Below are 22,181 nucleotides of genomic sequence, written 5' to 3'. Positions count from 1 at the left end.
AGAGGAGAGGGCGAGGGAGAGGCGGGGAGGAGAGGGGAAAGGAAGGGAAAGAGAAGGGAGCACTCGTACCTGCACCACTTGGTCCTCGTGCCATTCTGCGCTCTCCTGCTTCGACTTCATCCTCAACATCTGCGAGAACTCCGTCCTCGAGATCTTTCCGTTGCAGTCCAGATCTCCTATCTCCTTCACAGCCTCCAGTGCATCCTTGCTCAGCTTGATGCCCAGAGCAGCAAATACCTCTCCAAGTTGCTCTACCTCCATTTCCTCCTCCCCTGCTCCTGCTCCTGCTCCTGCTCCTGCTCCTGCTCCTGATCGACCTCCTGCCTCTCGCGCAAAACGGTTGAAGAGCGAGTCAACATCGAGCTGGAGGGACTTCACTGTCCTCCTCAACCTGCTCAGCGCCTGGTACCCCTGCAGCCTCTGCTGCTGCAGGATCGGCAGCGCCTCCGTCGTCGCCTGGTCCACCATCCAAGGATGCTGCAGCGCCTCCTCAGCACTCATTCTCTTCTCCGGGTCAGGGTGGAGCAGGGCCTCTATAAAGCTCTTGCAGGACAAGGAGAGCAGCGGCCACACGTCGTTGCTCCGGTCCAACCTCCCCTCGCAGATGTTGGACAGGATCTCCGAGTCCGAGCAGGAGGCCGTGGGGTCGAACGGGTGGGACCCGCACAGCATGATGAAGAGGACAACGCCAAGGGCCCACATGTCGATGGAGGAGGAGCAAGGCTTCCTCTTGATGATCTCAGGAGCCCAGAAGTCGAAAGTTCCCCTGTCTACCTCCACCTCAAACTCTCCCCCCTCCTCCCTCGCCATCCCGAAGTCGCACAGCTTCACGTTGGAGGTCGGGTCGGAGGAGCACAGCAGGATGTTCTCAGGCTTCACGTCCCCGTGGACGAACTTCCTCCTGTGCAGGTGGAGGATCGCGCTCGTAATTTGCAGCATGTAGTCGCTCGCCAGCGCCTCCGACAGCTCCCCATGCCGCACAACGTGATCAAACAACGCTCCTCCGTCCGCCAGCGTCATCACCGTGAACCAGGCATCCTCCGTCTCGCACATGCCCTCGATCGCGATGAGGCTCTTGTGTGATCCTATCCTCTCCATCAACCTCGCCTCTGATCGCAGCGACCTCACCGCTCGCTCCTGCCACTCTTCGTCCTTCATGCCCGGATGCCTTTTGGGCGTTACCTTCACCGCGACGTTCTTCTTCAGCACCTTGTCGTAGGCCTTATACACCTCTCCCTGCCCGCCTGATCCCAGCTTCACGAGGAGCTGGAACCGATCCTCTTGCCGCTCCAGCTGCATGAAACTATCTCTGAATGCCGTCGAGTCGCACCGGAGTGGGCAGCATGCATAAAATGCAGCGCCAACAGCAGCCCCGCACAGCACAGCAGCGGCGTTCTTCTTGAGCGGCACCCTACTGCCGACAAACATGGCAAATCGTCTAAACCTGCTGGAGGGAGAGGAGCCAGGGCGAAAGCGTGCTCCGAGCGATCTTGTGAAATTTCTCTGCAACCCGAGCACCCCCCTGCTGTAGCTGAACGAGAAATATCGCCACATGCTCTGAAGAAGACAGCGTTGCCAACCTGCAAACTCTAGTTTTGGTGCAATGCAATCGAGAAACAACAAAGGGGACTCCGCAGCTCTGTTCTGTTTGCGACAAGATCACGAGGTACTCGTTTTGTACCTTAGAGGGAGGAAAGAAATTCTCTTGTATGCCTCCACTCTCCCATGAGATTTCCCGAACTCATCATCCTGGACAACGAGAGTGTTTCAACTTGGATGAAGTATCCTCCTCTCCTTGCTCCTGCTCCTGCTCCTGCTCCTGCTCCTGCTCCTCCTGCTCCTCCTGCTCCCTCGCTGCCCTCTGTGCCTACACTCCAAAAACCCCTTGCCCCAGGATGTCCTGTACCCCTACCCCTAGTTATACTACCCCCTACTCATAATATGTACCCCCATTTTTACATAGTATCACCCCATCTTTTATGCTATTCTATTCAAAACGCACCACCCTACCCTACTAGTCAGTTTATCACCCCTACCACCCCTCAATCATACAGCTGGTTCTGATTTTTAACTTAACTTTGAGTAAAGAGATTATGGTTCTGCGGGGCGGCGTAGTCGTCCTCGTACAGATTTTTAACTTAACATTGAGTAGATTGCAGCGCCGCCGCGGCCGGGCCGGGTCGCGGGCCGGGGCCCGGGGGCCGGCGGACTCGGACCCGTGGCGTAGCCTAAACCGATGCGGCACTGATTCGGTGGCAGCCCGCCTCGGAGTCACAGGCTCCGGGGCCGACTGTGACGGTGACTAGTAACTCCTGAAAAGAATTCGGAACTTCAGTTAGGCTTGTGCCACCGGCGGGTCACCGGACTGCCACCCGCGGCCCAGCCGCCGGCGGGTTTGCTGGCCTCAGCGGCGGCACCGGCGCGGCGGGCTGCTGCGGCGCCGCCGGCGGCGGCCGCTGAGTGAGTCACGAGTCACCCGGTTCGGTCGGCTCCGACTCCCGTCACTGGACAGCTTAACTCAAGTTAGGGGCTTTGAGTAAATGTGGACAGCCGCTGAGTGGTGAGCCTCCGGAGTCCGACGGTCGCGGCCCGGCGCCACGGCTCAGCGGCTCCGCGGCTTTTTGTTTGCCCGGGTGACTTTCAAGCCCTTTAGTACTCTGACTCTGTGAGTAAATAGCGATCGCGCGGAGTCGAGTGTACTCAAAGCTTTAAGTTAAAAATACGGTACCGGATGACAATCACGCCCACAGTGACACCGTGGCGGGCCGCCGGCGGGCGCCGGGTTCGGTCACGGTCGGACGGTCGATGCTGAGTCCGCCGGCCGAGTCCGGGCCGCCGGCGATCCCGTTGCCCCGGCCCCGCGGCCGCCGCAACCGGCCGGGCGGCTCACACTAAAAAGTTGAAAAGTAGTCTGTGATCTCTGGTTAACCTGGCCCTCCTCCTGTGAATCCCTGTGACACTCGCCTCCGAGTCGCCTAATTGGGAGTTGAAACAACGGGTGTCTTCCTGAAGGGGCACGGTGGTCAAGTACCCGTGGGGTTATACTAAATAAATGTAATGAAGGACCGGGTACATCTCGTCGTAGGTGTCATCGGCAGCCAGTGGGTGGGTACCGTCAAACTGAATAGAGTATGGAAGCGTTGTTATTTGTGGTCGTTCAATGGGCGGACGCATCTCGAGATACCTTGATGACTGATCTTAAGGAATCTCCTGCGAAAGAAGATTCTTTCGCAGATCTTGCGACTGACGGGGCCGTAACACATAAGGATTTTCAAACTTACAATGTTTTAGTAACAGTATATTGTTTTTGAAGAAAGAAATCATTTTTATTTATATCCCCGAACGAGTGTTCTTTCATGTAAGATCCCGGAGGGGACAGGCAATGGGTGGGTGGGTCATATACTGATTGACCGAGAGAAGGGTGGAAAAAGTTGGGTACGAACTGTTGAAAAGGGGGGTACTTGGGTAGGAAGTGGCTGGGAGAGGGGGTCAATCAAATTCATGGAGAGGATGGAGAGGTGCAAAGAAAGAGGGTGAGATAGGCTCTCAGATGCCATAGGCTGGTCCTAGGAATTCAGCATCCGTCCTAGCTCCTTATCGTTTTACTATATGACCCACACATATTTGAATTTTTAGCGAGGGTCATAGCAGCATACCGTAGCCAATGACTCTGGCTGGGTCCTAGGCAGGTTCTAGGCTGCCTCGGGACGTGTGAGGGAGATGACGTGAGATACCCCTGGTGTCAGGAAGGTATTGAGTAGGGGTAGTGGGATTAACTTGCTGGTAGCACAATACTTGGGGGGTACAACTTTGTGGAAAAGGGTGGGTACTTTGGGGAGATGAAGGTGGGTACTTGCATACGAATATTGGTATTGTAGGGAGGGGTACTGATATTTTGTTGGGTGGGTCTTCTCTAGAGGTCAATATGGGGAGGCCGGACAGTCGCATCGAATGAAGGCCAAAAAAGAGGGGTAGGGTGGGGTGTAATGGAGGGTGTAGGTAGTATAAGGACGGGGTCATTTCACGTAAATCATTGGGTGGGGTGAACGGGGAACGTCATATGGTTAGGAGTGGGTAGGGGTACTCATAGGGATGAACGAATGCGAATGCTTAGGAGCGGCAGGAATGTGGGAAGGGCGTCATGGGAGGAATAGAGAGGAGAAACGGTAGAGGAAGGGAAAGAAATTATTTTATCATATGAGAGAAGAGGATTTCCGATCAGATCAGGTCCAAGACGTTGAAGAGAAGCACGCAGGAATCAAATCTGCAAAGTCTGAACTTGGCACCAGTTGGCTGCGCGATACAGGAAGCAGGAATAGAGCAGCGGCAGAAAATCGAAGTCAACAGCACAGATGGAGATAAACTAGACATTATGTAAGCAGTGTTGGTCGGCCGATGTGCAATTATGAGGCGTCAAGAGGTGATGGCATTGTATCAGACCTGGAAACATGCGTTGAGGGAAAACATGGAGACACGTTCTGCCATCAGACTTGTGGGTGTTTTGATTGTTCTATAGATCAGATGATGTTGCATCATTGCAGAGTCGGCAGATAAAAAAGATAGTTAGGAGATGAAGACGCCTTGTTTGAGGGGATCTTCCAAACCATTTTGAACTATTTTGTACCGAACCGGCTCAAATTTGGTTGAACATCTGCACAGCGTGAAAGTCTTCACATTCGTTTCTGTTGTTGTTCAATCCGTATAGTGATAGTCCATATGACTCGCTAGTAATATCTACACAACATGAAGTTTTCACATTACTTGCTGTTCTTGTTCCATCCAGTCGGTGTGGTGTAGGATTGTTACAAAAACAGATGCCCATCATGATGTTTGTTCGTGTGAGAGACTGATGTGGTTTGGATCTTCAGCTTCCGGCAGGAAAATATGAGCGAGATTTTTCATGATTCTTTCAGAAGAAATGCGTCAGCACCCACTTTCCACCATGGTGTTGACATCTGCACCGAGTGCAAAGCGGAGATCCATGCATCGGAGGGACAGCAGGTGATGAGACGAGGAGGGGAGGGGAGGGGAGGGGAGGTCTAGGAGAGGTCTAAAGCATTGCGCTTCAGGTGGTCTTCGGGAATGACCTCAAGTTCTGCTCGGAGGGATGCCGATGCGTTTACTTTGTACTGTCCTCTTGTTGTATCCTCAGCCTTGTGACGCCCCTCCCAGTCAGGAGAGCACTCGAACGCGAACGGGGTGATTGAAGACGACGAGGACATGGCCCTGATAGGCAAAGGAGGATGTAATGACCTTGAGCTTGCTGTTTGAGTCAAGAGGCAGTCTCTCAACCTTGCTGTTTCGACTGCAGTTGAGAACCCTTGCCTCCACTGTGACGCCTACTGCCCTCACTTCGCCTCCATGAGCGTTGGGTTGGTGAAGAACAAGTGGGGATTCAACAGAGTGAGTGCTTTCTCCTCATCATCATTTCCTCCTCCTCCTCCTCCTCCTCCTCCTCATCATCATCATCATCGGAGGGGGAAGAGGGGGGACGACGATGATGGTTTTGCGTCAGGTCTTTCAGACTGTTCACTGCTTGCAGCACAAGGGAGGAGACAGATGTTTGTGTCCCCTCAAGTGCCGTGAGTTCGATGAAGAGCTGGAGCCTCTGAAGAGGAGCGTGTCGATGCTGCCAGTGATGCGTCTGGCCAAGGAGGAGGACATGTAAATGTTAAAGACCCTGAGATTGACGCAAGTGCGTGTGTACATATATGAAATACTTTGATTTAGATATACAGAAAGACACGTGAAATAGATGATGACTTGACATGCTTGAGAAGGAAGAGAAAGAGGGAGGGGATGATAACTTGACATGCCTGAGAAGGAAGAGAAAGAGGGAGGGGGACGAAGTCGATGACGTGGACGGAGCAAAGGGGAGGCGAGGAGATCATGTTTCACGTCATTCCTCCGCTCCCTGCTGATCCGATTCTTCAAACTCTCCAGCGACGATGACGCAGCTGCGATACTGATGTGAGAGGAGAAACGAGGAAGCAGCGAGGGAGAGAAGGAGAAGAGGAGGGCTGAAGTGAGGATGGTGCCGCAGACAAGCGCAAGCATGAGATGCAAGAAAGTAGAGCAGAGGAGAAAGAAGAAAAGAAGACGGTAGAAGAAGAGGAGCAGGAGAACAGGAATGAAGAGGAGAGCAGAGGAGAGGAGAAAGAAGATAGGAGACAAGAGGGTAAAAGAGGAAAAGAGCAGGAGAAAAGGAATGAAGGGGAAAGGAGAGAGGGGCAGAAAACGGAGAGAAGCGAAGAAGGGCAGGGCAAGTTCCAACCTGCCGCAGGTCAACCCGTTGGCATCATCTCTGATCTTGTAAGTGATGATGGTGGCGAGAAGGCTGGCAATGGCGCCTGGGAGGACATCACAGAGAGCACGATAGCATGAAGAGGGGAGGGGAGGAGAGGCGAAGGGAAGGGGAGGAGAGGAGATGGGAGGAAACGAGAGTGGGAGAGAGAGGGACGGGGAAGGGAGGAGAGGAGGAGGGGGAGGAGGAGAGGAATGGAAGAGGAGAGGGGAGAGGAAGTGGAGAGGAAGAGAAGAGGAGGGAAGGGGAGAAGAGGGGGAGGGAGGAGAAAGGATGAGAGGAGAGGGGAGGAAGACAAGAGGAGACGGGAGGCGAGGAGGGTCACCAGCAACGAAGCAAGCGCCGATACCCTTGGACACGTCGTTGGGGTCGATGTAGGAGTAGAGAGCTCCCGATACAAGGGTCCCCATGAGCCTTCCCGCAGCGTTGGACATGTAGTAGAAGCCAACGCTAGTGGCCACCTTGTTGCCTTCAGCATAGCGCACCACCTAGAAAAAGAGCTGGGTGAGGCATGGGAGAGGAGAGGAGAGGAGAGGAGAGGAGAGGAGAGGATGGGAGAGAGTGTGTATCACCAGGTAGGAGTGGATGGACGAGTTGATGGCAAAGATCAGTGCGAAGACAACAACCCGACAATCATCGTAGATAACATCTGCAGCCCAAGGTCATGAAACGACTTGCAAGGTCAGCTCCACACGTCAAGTCCTTCGGAAATGCAGAGATCAAGAACAACAACATCAACAACAACCATGGCGGCGGCGGCGGCAGCAGCAGCAGCACGAACCCCTCCTCCTCACCGGCTTGTACTCGTAATTCTGGAACTCAGGAGCGAACAGAGTGATCATCGCCATGATGAGAGGAGGCACAGTGTTGATGTAGCCCCACAGCACCTGACCCAAAGTCATCACCTTCCTCCCTCTATCTCGAGCGCTCACCTCTACCCACTTGTTCGGAGGAGACTGCTTGAGGGGGCGGAGAACTAGCTGCGGGGTGTAAGCTTGCATTTGACCGTAGAGGATGATGTAGATGGCCTGAAGGAGGGTCAGGAGAAGAGAAGATCTGTCCTCCCTGCTCCTTTCGTCTTTTCTCCTCTCTCGCCTCCGCCCCATCTCCACCCTGCTGTGCCCCTTCCCCCTTTCCTTCCCTCTTGCCTCCCCTCCTTCCTCCCTCGTCTACTTCCAGTACCACCTCTTCCTCGTTCTCTGGCTCCCATCCTGTTTCTCTCCTCGTCTTCCCGCACTTTCTCGTTCTTCTTTCCTCCTCTCTGACCTCCACGACAACCTTCTCATCCTCTCCTTCTTACCAGAAATGCTCCCACAGTCACCCTTGCCAGCCCCAGCCCTCCACAACCATAGTTGACATTCTGGCAGACACCTTGATCGCCATTCTGAAGGAAAGGGCAAAGTTTCACATCGTGACGACCTCGATTGCAGTCTCTCACCAGAATGCACTCGGTTCCTCCGCCACATGTCACATTTGCCGAACAGACAGCGTTGAGGCCTGAGAGTGAATCAACAAAGGATTCGTTTCTAAGGGTCCCATTAGGATAATTCGTGTTTCATGATTGACAAAATCCATCATCATCATCATCATCATCATCATCATCATCATCATCATCATCATCATCATCATCATCATCATCATCATCATCATCATCATCATCATCATCATCATCATCATCATCATCATCATCATCATCATCTACTCGGTCTTGACCAATCGTATCTTCCCCCTCTCCTCCTTCTCGCCCCTCCTCCTTTCTATCCTCCACATAATCTTACTCGAGCAAGCAGGAGCGCGGAGGTAGAACGGCAGAGGAACTTCAAACCACAAGTCCCTTGATGCAAAGAGGAAGAGACGGGCGAACGAGAGCCTGAGCCAGCGTGAGTTCAAACTCCATCTCCTGCTTCAACCAACCAGTTGAGATTGTGGTTGCCAGAGAAGAGTGCGTCCCTGAGATGTCGTATTTGTTATTTTCATTGTCACAGTCATCGTCATCGTCATCGTCATCATCGTGGCCTTCGTCGTCATCATCAACAAAAAACTTCTTTTCCTCTTCATCACCATCACCATCACCATCACCATCCCGCACTCCAGCATAACCAGCAACACATCTTCATCATCATGATCAACCTCAGGGTGACATTCTTTGTCTTTGCAGTCCCGAGGTTACTGTCAAGACCGATCTGCCCCCGAGTCAGCGTCAACAGAGGCTCCTCCTTCCTCCTCACAATCGCCCAGGGGTACGCGCACAAGATCATGAAGACGTTCACACCTGCTACTCCGTCACCCTCCTCCTCCTCCTCCCCCTCCCCCTCCCCCTCCCCCTCCTCCTCCTCCTCCTCCTCCTGACCTAGTGCCAAGTAAAAGCCCCACTCGTTGCTGGCACCCAAACATGCCGCACCTGTGCGAACAGCGATCAGCGAAGGGAGAGAGAAGGGGAAGAGGAAGGGAAAGGGAAGGAGGAGGCATAAGCAGGACGAGGTAAGCAAGTAAAGTGCTGAAAACGAGGACAAGGAGAGCGAGGGCAACAGAGGAGTTGGAGGAGGAGGTGGTGGAGAAGGAGATAGAAGGTGGTGGTGGTGGTGGTGGTGGTGGAGGTGGAGGAGGAGGAAATGACAATCTTTTCACCGATGAAGTATCCAACGCCCTTGAGGGAATTCTTCCAACCCGTGATGTAGGAGACGAGCTTGAACAGAGAGCCCTGGGCATGATCAGCATTCGCTCGAGTCCACTAGCTCGCTCCTCCCACCTGCTTCTCCTCCGGTGTCACAAGCTTTGTGACCGTTTTCCCACCTGCTCATGTCGTCAGTATCGCAATCATCACTTGCTCAGTCCATGTCCTCTTCTCCTTCATCGCTCTCATCTCGCTCTTCACTTCTTCTCATCTTCTCCACCTCATCCACCACAAGACACAACTACAACTCTACCGAGTTTGGTCAAATCCTTGGCGATCCCACAGAGCATTTGCGCGATGGTCACATAGACTGAAGAGGACACAACAGTCAGCTCAAGTAGTCTGAGAGATCAGCAGCCATACTGATTGCCGTCGTCTTGCTCCAACTGTTCTGTTGCATCAGCAAAGAAAAGATAGTCAGTGACGATCCGAGATGAAGATGACATCTACACACTTGCCACCCAAACAGCATCCCCAACCCCATCAGCTGCAGCGTCAGCCCCACGAGGAGGGTCCACTTGATCCCCCACTGTACGAGAAGAAGTCAGGAGCAGCGCTTGCAGGAAAGGCTGTCAAGGGGCAACAGCAACATCGGACGGAGAAAGCAGCGTGAGGGAGGGGGGAGGGGGTGGGGCCGCGAGGGGAAAGTGTGATCTGATGAGAAAGAGGAAGGATGGAGGTAAGAAGGGAAGGTGGGAAGATGGGAGGGTTAGGAAAGATGAGCGGGTAGAAGGGAGGGAGGTGGGGAGGGAGGGAGGGAGGGAGGGAGGGAGGGAGGTCGTATTGGGAAGGAGAGGATGAGGGAGAGGGGAAGGAGGGTGAGTAAAGAGAGAAGGGAAGAGGCTAGTTACCCTTGCTCCTGCTATCCCTGCTAAAAGGTTCGTGGCCACTCCAGCCGTCTCATAGAGGGTGAACATGACTGTAGCTCATGATTACATACATCTCATGCGGCCATGCGCGTCAACACAATCAAACACAACACAACATGATCCCCTTGCAACATGTCGTGTGCTTGAAATCATCGAGGGATACATCACAATGTAGAGTTGACATTGTCAGACGCAGTCATCATCGTCATAACGATCATCATCGTCGTAACGATCATCATCGTCATAACGAGCATCATCGTCATAACGAGCATCATCGTCATAACGAGCATCATCGTCATAACGATCATCATCGTCATAACGAGCATCATCGTCATAACGAGCATCATCGTCATAACGAGCATCATCGTCATAACGAGCATCATCGTCATAACGAGCATCATCGTCATAACGATCATCATCGTCATAACGAGCATCATCGTCATAACGAGCATCATCGTCATAACGAGCATCATCGTCATAACGAGCATCATCGTCATAACGATCATCATCGTCATAACGAGCATCATCGTCATAACGATCATCATCGTCATAACGAGCATCATCGTCATAACGAGCATCATCGTCATAACGAGCATCATCGTCATAACGAGCATCATACAGCGCAAACAATCCTCCTCACCTGCTACTTCCATCGCCGTGAACTTCTTGGTATAGGCATAGAGCAAGACAATCATCCTCACAGACCCGTCCGTCATGGTGTAGAGAAGGTACGAGACTGAGATGATGGCGAAAGGAAGCAGCGCCTTCCTCTGATTCTTCTTCTCCTCCGCCTTCTTATCTAAGTCAACCACCTCCACATCAACGTGCTGCTCCCCGTCCTTCCTGTTTGCCTCCTCCTTCCCTTCCTCCTTCCCTTCCTCCTTCCCCTTCTCCTTCCCCTCCTGCTGCTGCATCGAGTTCTCTGTGGAGGGATACTCTTGCTGTGTCGACGGCACATAGTGACTTGGGATGGTCACGTCATCGTCTTGGTTCTCATCACCGGGCATCGCTGTCAATCTGCCAGCAAGTTTCATCAGTCTCACAGTTCCAACTTCCATCTCCATCTCCCCGCGCCATGGGATTCTTTGGATGCCTCTGTCGAGTAGACCCAATCCTCAAACATTCATGTCCGATTCCATCACAATGATCCCTTCCTGTATCGCCCGCTCCTCTCTCAACCTTTGCCAAGTGGCATACCTTCCTCAACTCCGTGTCTTGGTGCACCTGTTTAACCCTGTCTCAGACCTCTCTACCTCTCTACCTCTCCCTCTGTTTGCACCGATCCCCCCCTCCACTCCACTCCTCCTCTTCCTTCGTTCTCCCTCCCCTCCCCTCCCCTCCCCTCCCCTCCCCTCCCCTCCCCTCCCCTCCCCTCCTCGCCATCCCATCCCCGCCCCTCGTGTCCTCGACTCCTTCCCTTTCGATGTTCATTGCATCCCTTTGTACGACCCACCCCTACCCCCTTTTCTAGTACCCCTATCCCTCTGCTACCTTTCCCCTTCATCACCCCACCCCCCTATCTGCTTCATCACGTGGTACTGACCTTCCTTTAGATGTATACCCCCTTCGCGTCCCCTCTATTTGCTCACCACCCCTCGCACACTTCCACCGGAACGATTCGAAATCTTCAGCCACCGGTCCTTTGTCAGCTTATCACCCCCCCCCACCCTGTACAAATCGTACCCCCTACCTCCTGTCATCCAGCCCCCCCCCCTGGTACAAACATTTAGATTGATCACGGACAAGACCACCCTACCCACCCATCCCATCACCAACGAGACATGAAAAGACTCTTTTTCGATCGATTCTATGTCTACGTCTCGTCGGCATGCTCTACGCCCCTTTGATGCTTCAAGTCACTAGTTGATTTTCAGTAAAGCGCCAGCCGGGCCCGTCGTTTGGCCGGGAATCCTGCCGGGCCGGGCCGACCCCGGCTCTCAGTGGTAGTGCCTCATTGTGGCGGCCACTGAGGCCCTGCTGCCCCTGCACTGAGAGCTTTGGACGGTTGCTGAGCCTCGGCACCACACTCCCAGTGAGGTGACCGGCCCGCCGGGCCGGTAGCGGAGCCCGGCTGGCCGGGCCGTTCTCCCGGAGTCCAGAAGGTCCGCCGACTCCCGCGGGGAGGCCGCATAGTGGCACGGTCACTGAAATCGACGTCACAGTCATATCTGGAAATAAGTGAGTTTTAATATAATAAGTCATTTTTAAAGTACCCCACCCTGTTGAGGGGTTCTCAAGCGCCTCCCCCCAGGACCCCCTTCCTCCGCCAACATCGACAGACGTCCCGCGGCAGCATGGTGCGAGTAGGGATCAATGGCTTCGGAAGGATCGGGAGGCTGACCATGAGGGCAGCCTGGGACATGAAGGAACTGGAGATCGTGAGTCCTGCTGTGCCCCTGCTGCTCGGCGCCATGTTGTTAGTGTTCCAACCGTCGTAGACTCAACTTCTCGATCGATCCTCTTGGGGGGGGGCTGCACAGCTCTCCTCTTCATCCTCTCCCCTCCGTTCTTTGCCGTCATCGTGCTAGCTATCTCATATGCTTCTCTTTCGTCCTGCACGCATCGCACTCTCCTCTGCTCTTCTCCTTCTACGAGCTCTTCCTGCAAATGCGCGTTCATGGCTTTATGTTCGCAGGTTCATGTCAACGAGATCAAGGGAGGAGCGAAGACATCTGCCTACATGCTCCAGTTCGACTCTGTTCATGGCCGATGGAATCACGAATGCCGGGAGGCTGCCGATGGCAAGTCCTTCACCGTCGACGGCAAAGTGGTAAGGAGGAGCGTGCGAGGAGGAGGAGCGTGCGAGGGGGGAGGGGGGAGGGGGGGGCATCTGAGTGACTCGCTGTTTTCCTCCTCCTACCCAAGATCACCTTCTCGGAATCGCCCACCATCGAGGGTGTTCCATGGAAGGAGCTCGGCGTCGAGCTCGTGCTCGAGTGCACTGGGACTTTTCTCAGCACCAAAGTCCTGCAGCCATACCTCGACTGCGGGGTCAAGCGGGTGGTGGTGAGGTAAGTGGAGATGTGGCAGTGGGCGGTTAAAAGGGCTGACGTCAAGTGTCAAAGTGCTCCTGTGAAGGAACCGTCCGTCCTCAATGTTGTGATGGGAGTCAACGACGACAAGCTGACCAAGGACCATGTCATCTGTAACCCCCGCCGCTGCTCCCGTCCTTGTCTGAACATGTCCCTACCCGCCAGGCACGGCAGCGTCGTGCACTACCAACTGCCTTGCTCCTGTTGTGAAGGTTGTGGAGCTGGTGAGAGGAGGAGGAAGGGAGGAGGTGAGATGTGGCCTTCAGGTCATCCACGAGAAGATCGGAATCGAGAAGGGGATGATCACTACGGTCCACAACGTCACCGGGACCCAAACCCTGGTAGATATGTGCGACACGGGCAAGAAGCAGGTTGAATTTCCCCCCTCCATTCCATTCTACTTCCGGCATCCCCTCTCCCTCCTCCTCCCTCTCCCTCCTCCTCCCTCCTTCCTTCTCCCCTCCTTCCTCCCTCCTCCTCCTCCTCCTCCTCCTTCTCGCTCCACTCCCTCCTCTCTTCAGCTGCCATCCTCCTCACCTGGTCCCTTAGGACCTTCGGAGAGGAAGATCAGGCATGGTCAACCTGTCCCCACCTCCACAGGCTCTGCTACGGCGATCGCTGAGGTCTGGGCTCGGCTCTTGAGGACCAGGCCTGAAGCCATGCCCAGGTGTTCCCCGAGCTGAAGGGGAAGCTCAACGGGCTGGCAGTCAGAGTCCCCTTGTGCAACGGCTCCATCACAGGTGGGAAACATTAGCTGGTGGCATGCTCGTGACGTGCAGGGCGCAGACTGTGTCTTCGATGTTGCCAGGGATACGACGGTGGAGGAGGTGAATCGTCTCCTGAAGGAGGCCTCCGAGACTGCGCCCCTCAAGGTGGGAGGAAGATGAGGAGGAGGAGGAGGAGGAGGAGGAGAAGTGCGCAGAGGTAGAGTGGGAAGACAGTGAGGAGAGTGAGAGGAGGAGGATGGGAGGCACCAGGTGTGATCGAGTATTTCTCACGGTCTGTAGGGCATCCTTGGGTTCGAGGAACGCCCGCTGGTCTCGACTGACTACATCAACGACGATCGCTCGTCCATCGTTGACGCCGCCTGCACCATGGTGGTACAAGGCAAGATGGTAAAGATCTACGCCTGGTACGACAACGAGTGGGGATACTCCAAGAGAATGGCGGACCTTGCCCAGAAGGTGAAGTGCTGGTACTGCTTCAGTCCCTGTGCTGACTGTTGCACGTCAGGTGGCAAAAGATTACCTTGGAGCCTGAAAATCGATTTGGTTGTGGCAGACCGGCTGGTGAAGCTAGTCAATAAAATCCGAGCCATTCAATATCGACGTGTTTGCTAAAAGACGCCGCGACTTGTTTTGGCATGTATAAGCTAGTCACAATGCACATTTCGCACCAGCGGCAGAGTCTTAGTGACTGGTTGAACCTATACTTGGCATACAGTGACTATAGTAGCGGGTACTGCTTCAGTAGCAGAATATCCCTTACTCCTTGTGCCTAGCTCGTATTCTTATCGGAAGTCCTTCACCTTCATGAGCAGCCCTTACGGCCAGCACATCAAAGTCGCAACAGGCAGAGGGATGCAGAAACCCTCACACGAGCCCCGCTGACGAGATCGCTTGCACCCTGACGCTGTCCTTCGGCCAAGTCCTCAGTCTCGCATCGCTCTGAAGAAGAGGAGCAGGGTGAGAAGGTTCCGTCAGTGCGGTGCTTTCTACTGAGCTCACCTCGGCAGGGACGAGGTCGAAGCGGTCTTGAAAGCCTATGGAGCACGTGGAGATTGTATCGGTCTCACCCCACAACACCTGCAGGAATGTCAGAAAGCACAAGGCAAGTTCACCTCAGCTTTCAACCTGACAAGAAGCCCCGAGATGGCTGCCCCGAAGACTGATGGGTAGAGTCCTCTTGGAGCCTGCCAGGATAGACAGAACTTTGCCGACTTTCTGCCCAGAGTATGCTTGCACCATGCCCTGCTCTTGGAAAAATCTTCTTGCTTGCCTGCACGCGAACACGATGCGTCACATTTCAACAGCAGCGAACGAGCTATTTACCTTGACAGCACCACCTCCATGCCAACATACGGTTGCACATCTCTTCCTACAAGCACCTCTCCATTCCCTCGTCTCCAAACTGTGAGAGTTTCAACAATGAAACCAAGAGCATGAAAGACGCTACACAGCACCTGGTCCGTCAACGTACTCCAGAAAATCCGGTGCTGTGTATGACTTTGAAACCTCACGAAGAGCCCAAGGTTCCTCCGAAGATTTCAGACGCGAAGCTGTATCCTCCTCTTTGTTCGACATGAGAAGTGGAGTCGAGGCCTGGAGCCTGTCCTTCTTGGGGATTTTCAAATTTCCCCGGTACAAGCTGCCAAATGCCTTGTTGCTGAAAACTTGATGGTGAGAATAATGAGCTTTGGTCCCTTTCTGAGCCATGAAGTGAACTCGAACGTGATCTGCTGCGCTTTCCTCCAAGGTTCCTGCAATGAAGTCAAGGGATGAAAAGGATGGAGAGGCATGCCGTGAGTGCTTGTCCAGAGGAGGACCTCTTCATGCGATGTTGATTGGTCCTTCACAATGTCGTGGGGCAACGGTACAATCAGCGTTGCCCTAGCATACTCCTCGGCCTTGGTTTGTTGTGAAGAAATGATTTTGAGATACAAGGAGACAACAAGAGTCTCTTGATTTGTTCTCTACAGGACGGATTTTCATCAGGATACAAGGTTAGCAATGAGGTAGACATACCAGCTCAAACACGAACTCTTCTCCTCTGCCATGATTCCATTGAACAATTTCGGCATTTTTCTTGTATGACGTAACTTTCACTGTCTTGGAAATAGGCGACTCGACACCAACAGCTACATAGTTGTTTGCGTCCAAGTCTTTGAGAACCGTTCTCAGCACCGCCTCTTTCACACAGACCTTCAAAACAAAGCGCGAAGCATCTTCGATCAAGCTGTTGAACACTTGGACCCTTAAGATGACGCATGTATAAAGACCATCCTCTCCAACAACAAACTGGTCATCCTGCGCTGATCCCACCTTCTTGAAATACATATGCGCGGTTCCGCTCCATCCATTCGGTGCTGACAACACAGATCCAACATTGGCCATTGAAAACGCACAAGTTCCAAGAACAGAGGGTCCAGCTGCAGAGCGAAGAAGCAATGAAAACACGAGCGGACGGGCTCCATGTGTGCAATCACTCACTAGAAAAGAGTGAACAACACATGAAGAACCCTGCTCGGGTAACCGTGAAATCCAAAGAGAATTGTCATATTCATACACACAAGACAATTCAAGAGAATGACAAGAAACCAACGAAGGAAAATGAAAAAATGAAACATATGATAACTCCAGCCGCCGCCCTCCCTTCGCCTCCTCCGACGGCTCCGGCGGATAGAAAAGTGACTCCCCGGCAAGCACCTTGCACTTGAGCGTGACCACCGTCCGCTTCTTGTCCTGCCCTACTACCGCCTTCCCCTCCCGCGATACCTCCAGCGTGCACTCCCCCTCCCACCCCACGTCCGCCCGTACTACCCGGCTCATCAGGCTCCCCTCCAGCTCTGCCTCCCCGATCTCGTCGTTGTTCCCTACCCGGTCCCAGTCTACCAGCCGTACCCGTAGCCCCCCGACCCCCTGCCCTACGTCCCGTACCCCGAAGCTGAAGCTCTCCTGCCAGTCTGCCGAGTAGGAGTTCTTCACCACGCTCGTTTGCTCCTCCTGCCCCTCGAACTCCACCACGCAGAAAGGATCGCAGCTCCCCATCATGTCCATCTTCGGAAGGTGCCGCGTCGACACGACCGTTACCTCCAGCCGCCGCCCTCCCTTCGCCTCCTCCGACGGCTCCGGCGGATAGTAGAGCGACTCCCCCGCAAGCACCTTGCACTTGAGCGTGACCACCGTCCGCTTCTTGTCCTGCCCTACTACCGCCTTCCCCTCCCGCGATACCTCCAGCGTGCACTCCCCCTCCCACCCCACGTCCGCCCGTACTACCCGGCTCATCAGGCTCCCCTCCAGCTCTGCCTCCCCGATCTCGTCGTTGTTCCCTACCCGGTCCCAGTCTACCAGCCGTACCCGTAGCCCCCCGACCCCCTGCCCTACGTCCCGTACCCCGAAGCTGAAGCTCTCCTGCCAGTCTGCCGAGTAGGAGTTCTTCACCACGCTCGTCTGCTCCTCCTGCCCCTCGAACTCCACCACGCAGAAAGGATCGCAGCTCCCCATCATGTCCATCTTCGGAAGGTGCCGCGTCGACACGACCGTTACCTCCAGCCGCCGCCCTCCCTTCGCCTCCTCCGACGGCTCCGGCGGGTTCAACACCAGAGCTTCGTCTAGCACCTTGCACTTGAGCGTGACCACCGTCCGCTTCTTGTCCTGCCCTACTACCGCCTTCCCCTCCCGCGATACCTCCAGCGTGCACTCCCCCTCCCACCCCACGTCCGCCCGTACTACCCGGCTCATCAGGCTCCCCTCCAGCTCTGCCTCCCCGATCTCGTCGTTGTTCCCTACCCGGTCCCAGTCTACCAGCCGTACCCGTAGCCCCCCGACCCCCTGCCCTACGTCCCGTACCCCGAAGCTGAAGCTCTCCTGCCAGTCTGCCGAGTAGGAGTTCTTCACCACGCTCGTCTGCTCCTCCTGCCCCTCGAACTCCACCACGCAGAAAGGATCGCAGCTCCCCATCATGTCCATCTTCGGAAGGTGTCTTGCTGAGATAATTGTAATTTCAAGTTTCCTGTTCGGGTTTGGGTTATCTTGCGGCTCGGGAGGAATCATGTCTTTCCTTTCTGCATTGTCAGTTTTTGTTTCCTTTCTTCGGAAGAAATTCATCTTCGTTTGTCGAACAGCGCTTCGTTCCTCTTACAACATGCCTGTCATTCTCTCAAGTTTACCGCGATGGTTCTTGCATACCGTGTCCTGTCTTGTTGCTTTTTCATCCTATCTACCAGAATCTCTCCTGCATCTTATCTACCACGATCACTCCTGCATCTTATGTACAACGCTCTCTCGCCCGGCCTTCTCCCCATGCTGCCTGTCTCTCCTCCCCACAAACCGAAACTTTCCCGCCTACGGCGGCACTCGGAGCCGGCCCGGCGGACCGTACGGTACGACTCTTGAGACTTCAAGTCTTTACTCAAAGTTAAGTTAAAAATCAGTACGAGGACAATCAGGAGAGTCGAGGAGGCTTGGCCCTGACACTGTAGTCACGCCCCGGTCGGGTGATCAGGCTCACGTACCCACTTCTTTACTCAAAGTTAAGTTAAAAATCAGTACGAGGACAATCAGGACACTGTCGCTCACTTAGTACTAGCATCACTGATCATCGCGGCCAACGGTCACTGAGTCACCACGTTACACTGCAGTGCGTGCTGATTTTCCATGGCAACTTAACTTTGACGGTCACGTACTAAACGGCGAGCCTAGGCTCTGGCAGTTGTTTCGTCCGTGATTGTCCGTAGTACGGCCGGGCTCCCGGAGTCCGAGGCTCCCCCGGGGCCCGCCGGGGACTCGGACCGCACTGCAAGTTCCGCCGGCCCGGGGGGCTGAGCCCGAGCCCGACCGTCTCGGCATCCGAGTCCCCGGCGGGCCCGGGGAGCCTCGGACTCCGGGAGCCCGGGCGTCAAAAACGGGCCAGGATTTAGACCTGCCACTGAGCTACGGTAGCCTAGCCCGCCCGGGCCCGGCCGACTCTGCGGCGGCGGCCCCCGGGCCCGGCCCGGCCGCCGCCGCCAGCCGACTACCGTTCTTGTATCCCGGTCCGATGACTCACTGTGATCTCAGCCGCCACGAGATGGGATGAGGGACAAGCATGCTCTTCTCACCCCCTTCTGTGACCTCCATGATGATTTGACTACCCACCCTTAATTATATACCACCCCTGAAGTTTCACATCCTTACAGCCACTTCTGAAATTGGCAACACCGGTGGTTTATAATTTGAACATAAAGTACCCCGTGTCTGATCACACTGACACCCCCCTTACACAAGATCAGACTACCTACCCTGGAGGAAACATGAATTATATCCCCCCACCCCCCTTTTTCGTCCTCCTCTCCGCTCTCTTCCCAGAGGCCGCCGCGGGAATGGTTCTGCTGATCCGTTGCCTGCTGCTCAAGCAGGAGACTGCAGTCGCCAAGTTTTGAACCTCCTCGCACCTTCACTCTCTCCAGCCTCCTCCTCCCTCACTGTTCCTCTCCTCTGTTTCCTCGTCGAAATCTCACTCACTGTTAAATCCCTTCCATCGTGGTTGGGTCGCATCGATCCCGCGCCTGGTGGGAAGGGGCTGGCAGGGGAAGCACAGCACAGCTGGAGCAAGAACCAACCTTGAATTCCCATCATGATCGCTCCATCAATTAACTCTAGCTGATCTTTCTTGGCATCCGACCTCTGGGGACTCATAAGGCATGTCCACTTTGTTTTTCGAGCCTCGGCCATTGCAGCTGCTGCCGCATGTGCTGGTTGTTGTGATGGCGCTCATGAGCATTCCAGAAAGTGTGCCTGGACTATCACATGCTGGTCAAGGCATGGATTGGTGGAGATCTCTGGACGCAAAGCAGTTTGGTTCAAATCATATCCCCTCAGAGTTGAAGCTCGCGCATTGCAAAGGCGAAACCCCTGAAGGTTCAGACGTCGCCTGTAAACCCAAGGCACTACAGTATCACAACATCAAGAGCATCTTGAGATGTTTGAACCCAAGATTGAAGCTTCGAGGAGGCCTTGATCAAGGTGATTTGATATTGCCATCCCGCTCCCCCTTTGTTGAAAAAGTGTGCATGGCAGATCCGTTAAGCAAACGGCAGCGAGTCAAGACAGCCGGTGATTTCGGAGACATCGTGGGGGAGGGGGAGGAGAAGCAAACAAGAGGGGGGGATGAAGCTGCAAGAAATGAAGAGCTTGTCTCAGGGTCTCATGACCTCGATGCGTCTGGTGACAATCAGAATGGTTCCGTTAAGGGCGAAGGGATTCGTGGAGGCGAGAGCTCTGTTGGCGCTGCGATGTCAGTGCCGAGTATGGATGGGGACCCAATGAGTGGAGTGACTAAGGATGGATGTGGAATGGAGTTTCTGATCGATCGCGTTAAGAAGCTGTCAACAGCAGCAGTGAAGCTACGTCGGCAGGAGAAAGAGAATGCGTTTGTCTCAGACAAGCAGAAGATGCAACTGGAAGAGGAGAAGTTACGGCTAGATCATGAGATGGATGGTTGTGTGTCTGCATTCAAGGTCAGGATGATGGAGATGCTGAACTGGAGGAACACTGCTCACGGTACTTCGACTCCTCCTGATCACTCAAGGGGAGGGTTTGCGTGCGTACTTCTAGACAAGGAGTATAAGGTCGCCTACCGCCTAGAGCCCATGAAGAATCAGGTTGCTTGCAAACATGAGATGCTTCTCACCTCCTGAGTGTTGAGTTCTTAGGTGGACGCAGCAGCATGGTTGGCGTTCCACATGGTTCTGGAGATGTTTGGTGTGCGAGCTGCTCGATCGGTTGCTACGGATCGCCCCGCAGCGGTGATGGGAGCTGACCGAGCAATGGCTACCAACTATTCTCATGAAAGTTGGAACGACACTGCAGTTGTGAAGTGTTACCAAGAGCCGACACTACAGGTGTCAGCGCTTACCGTTTTCCTTCGTGTACTGTTTCATGTTTTGGCTCATGCACAACCAGGCTTTCTCGAAGCATGTCCTTAAGCACAGGAACCGACTTCTTCGAAGGTTGCGTGCTTCCAGCCTTGCAAATTCCGTTGCTGATGCCTGCTGTAGGTCAACAGGACATCGAGGAGGTGTCGTGTGTGCAGGAACAGAGGAAGATCGGACAGAATCAAAGATCTTGACACCACGAGCATGGTTTTGGCATCGCATTGACGTGCCAGTGCTGCCAGAGAAGGAAAATGACACCATAACAGATGCAGACAGGTTTGCATTCTTTTCGATTCCTGGATCAACACTCAAGCTTGACAAAAATCTAGGACGCGGAGGGTTCGCGGGAGGGAGTTAGCAGATGTACTGTGTGGACAAGAAGGAGGAGGAGAAGTCAAGAATCCCGGTGGAGAAACTCGAGCTGTCCGTTTGTTATGCACTGTCTTCGATCTTGGATCGTCAGATCTCGCTTCCCTGTCGCGGTCTGAATGGCAATCGGGAGCTCCGGAAGATATCCCTGTCCGTGTGGTACACGATGTTGGCCAGGCGCTCAGGTGGCGCATTGAAGGGCAAGGATTTCCTATGTCACTTAACTTGTCAATGGCAGATGTCTGCATGCCTGTGGTGTGGCGCATGGTGATGTCAAGATGGCAAACGTGATGAAGATCGGCGAGAACTTCTGGCTGGGAGACTTGCCGGCCCTAACGAGAGCGACGACGAAAATGCTGACAAACGACCCGCTGTCGAGCACTTCGCTGATCTCTGGCAAGAGAATGATGTGTAACGACATGTGGGGGCTGGGGCTCATCACTATCTCCCTCCTCGAGGTTTGCTGGAGGGAGGAGGACATTGGTTGCTTACAGTGTGGAAGGGCTGCGGGCCGTTCAAGAGGACGTGCGAGAAGTTCAAGAGGATCCTGCCACCTCAGGTCCTTGCGATACATGTTGGCAGCCCTGCCCTCCTCACCCTTCCTCTCAGAACTCTGGTCCCCTCTGGATCATCTTCGCCGCGGGGTTCCTTCATACTTTGGCGTACCTGGTGAGCTGCCGTAGGAGTGGAGGGGACGGAGACTCTGACCCGAATCTACTTCCCTTGTCCGTCAGGTTCCGGAGGAAGAGAAGCTCACTGAAGCTGCTCGTTCTGTCCGCCAGCTCATTCAAGCTCCTTCTGGTGAAGCCTGACGTGTCGCCTCCGCTCTCCCATGACGTTGCTTGACCCCAGGGAGGAAGATGATCAAAGTGATATCGAGAGAGTATAGGGAGGTATGCAGATATGAAGGAGAGCAAGCAGCTCGGCTCGTGCTGTCTCATCCAGCGGCTCCTCAGGTCTCCTCGCTGTCTCTCTCTGCCCCCCCTACCCCCTTTCCCTCCAATCGCCCCCTTTTCTTTCATTTACCTCATCGACAGGTTTGGAAGCAACTCGCCTACTGTCTCGACGTTTCCAATGTCGCTCGCAATGCGCTCGCCATGCCGCTCCCGGGGGAACCTGAGATGGAAGGGGAAAGTGAGGAAGAGTTAGAAGAGGCGGACTTGCAGTGGTGAAGGGACGAAGACTGTTTTCTTGTCAAGTGTTAGATTTTTTCTCTTGCTCATCACCTTTCATGAGCTGGATGATCCCTACAGCCCACTGGCACCCAGCCCCACCCTTCCTTTGCCTTCCACTGACTTCT

At 54.4% G+C, this 22,181-nt stretch overlaps 6 protein-coding genes across 6 annotated transcripts; 3 read left to right on the top strand and 3 right to left on the bottom strand.

Moving 5' to 3' along the window:
* Positions 1-465: 465 nt before the first annotated feature.
* GUITHDRAFT_77317 (hypothetical protein) lies at positions 466-1,299 on the bottom strand (the record flags this gene model as incomplete). Its single annotated transcript, XM_005825211.1, has 1 exon — positions 466-1,299. A coding segment is annotated over one exon (834 nt), but the record flags the coding sequence as incomplete, so codon positions are not given.
* Positions 1,300-4,436: 3,137 nt separating this feature from the next.
* GUITHDRAFT_165263 (hypothetical protein) lies at positions 4,437-5,668 on the top strand (the record flags this gene model as incomplete). Its single annotated transcript, XM_005825210.1, has 5 exons — positions 4,437-5,001; positions 5,070-5,126; positions 5,173-5,245; positions 5,312-5,403; positions 5,516-5,668. The coding sequence occupies exons 1-5, from the start codon at positions 4,885-4,887 to the stop codon at positions 5,666-5,668; spliced, it is 492 nt and encodes a 163-aa protein (XP_005825267.1). The 5' UTR covers positions 4,437-4,884.
* Positions 5,669-6,630: 962 nt separating this feature from the next.
* Positions 6,631-10,761, bottom strand: GUITHDRAFT_77343 (hypothetical protein; the record flags this gene model as incomplete). Its single annotated transcript, XM_005825209.1, has 16 exons — positions 6,631-6,792; positions 6,877-6,953; positions 7,086-7,191; positions 7,237-7,332; positions 7,605-7,642; positions 8,083-8,174; positions 8,219-8,254; positions 8,435-8,487; positions 8,533-8,604; positions 8,922-9,005; positions 9,054-9,100; positions 9,232-9,288; positions 9,342-9,369; positions 9,433-9,507; positions 9,830-9,897; positions 10,488-10,761. Coding segments are annotated over 16 exons (1,365 nt in total), but the record flags the coding sequence as incomplete, so codon positions are not given.
* A 1,380-nt stretch (positions 10,762-12,141) lies between these two features.
* On the top strand, positions 12,142-14,139 carry GUITHDRAFT_158520 (hypothetical protein; the record flags this gene model as incomplete). The annotated part of the gene is made up of 11 exons (XM_005825208.1): positions 12,142-12,225; positions 12,483-12,617; positions 12,713-12,858; positions 12,913-12,992; positions 13,045-13,091; positions 13,146-13,250; positions 13,446-13,502; positions 13,547-13,619; positions 13,666-13,751; positions 13,887-14,063; positions 14,113-14,139. 11 exons carry the CDS (start codon positions 12,142-12,144, stop codon positions 14,137-14,139), a joined length of 1,017 nt encoding a protein of 338 aa, XP_005825265.1.
* Positions 14,140-14,293: 154 nt separating this feature from the next.
* GUITHDRAFT_154765 (hypothetical protein) lies at positions 14,294-15,571 on the bottom strand. Its single transcript, XM_005825207.1, has 6 exons — positions 15,400-15,571; positions 15,062-15,358; positions 14,931-15,009; positions 14,733-14,877; positions 14,607-14,684; positions 14,294-14,546 (listed from the first exon to the last, which is right to left on the bottom strand). The coding sequence occupies exons 2-6, from the start codon at positions 15,312-15,314 to the stop codon at positions 14,472-14,474; spliced, it is 630 nt and encodes a 209-aa protein (XP_005825264.1). The 5' UTR covers positions 15,315-15,358; positions 15,400-15,571; the 3' UTR covers positions 14,294-14,471.
* Positions 15,572-19,279: 3,708 nt separating this feature from the next.
* On the top strand, positions 19,280-22,053 carry GUITHDRAFT_144390 (hypothetical protein; the record flags this gene model as incomplete). Its single annotated transcript, XM_005825206.1, has 13 exons — positions 19,280-19,601; positions 19,656-20,239; positions 20,291-20,479; positions 20,541-20,587; positions 20,636-20,788; positions 20,842-20,918; positions 20,976-21,066; positions 21,120-21,339; positions 21,384-21,440; positions 21,464-21,550; positions 21,616-21,682; positions 21,734-21,774; positions 21,919-22,053. The coding sequence occupies 13 exons, from the start codon at positions 19,280-19,282 to the stop codon at positions 22,051-22,053; spliced, it is 2,070 nt and encodes a 689-aa protein (XP_005825263.1).
* Positions 22,054-22,181: the final 128 nt, after the last annotated feature.

The sequence above is a fragment of the Guillardia theta genome, assembly GCF_000315625.1.
Source record: "Guillardia theta CCMP2712 unplaced genomic scaffold GUITHscaffold_86, whole genome shotgun sequence".
Classification (NCBI taxonomy): Eukaryota; class Cryptophyceae; order Pyrenomonadales; family Geminigeraceae; genus Guillardia; species Guillardia theta.
The sequence above is the reverse complement of the archived record's forward strand: the minus strand, read 5'-3'. Positions and strand labels throughout refer to the sequence as shown.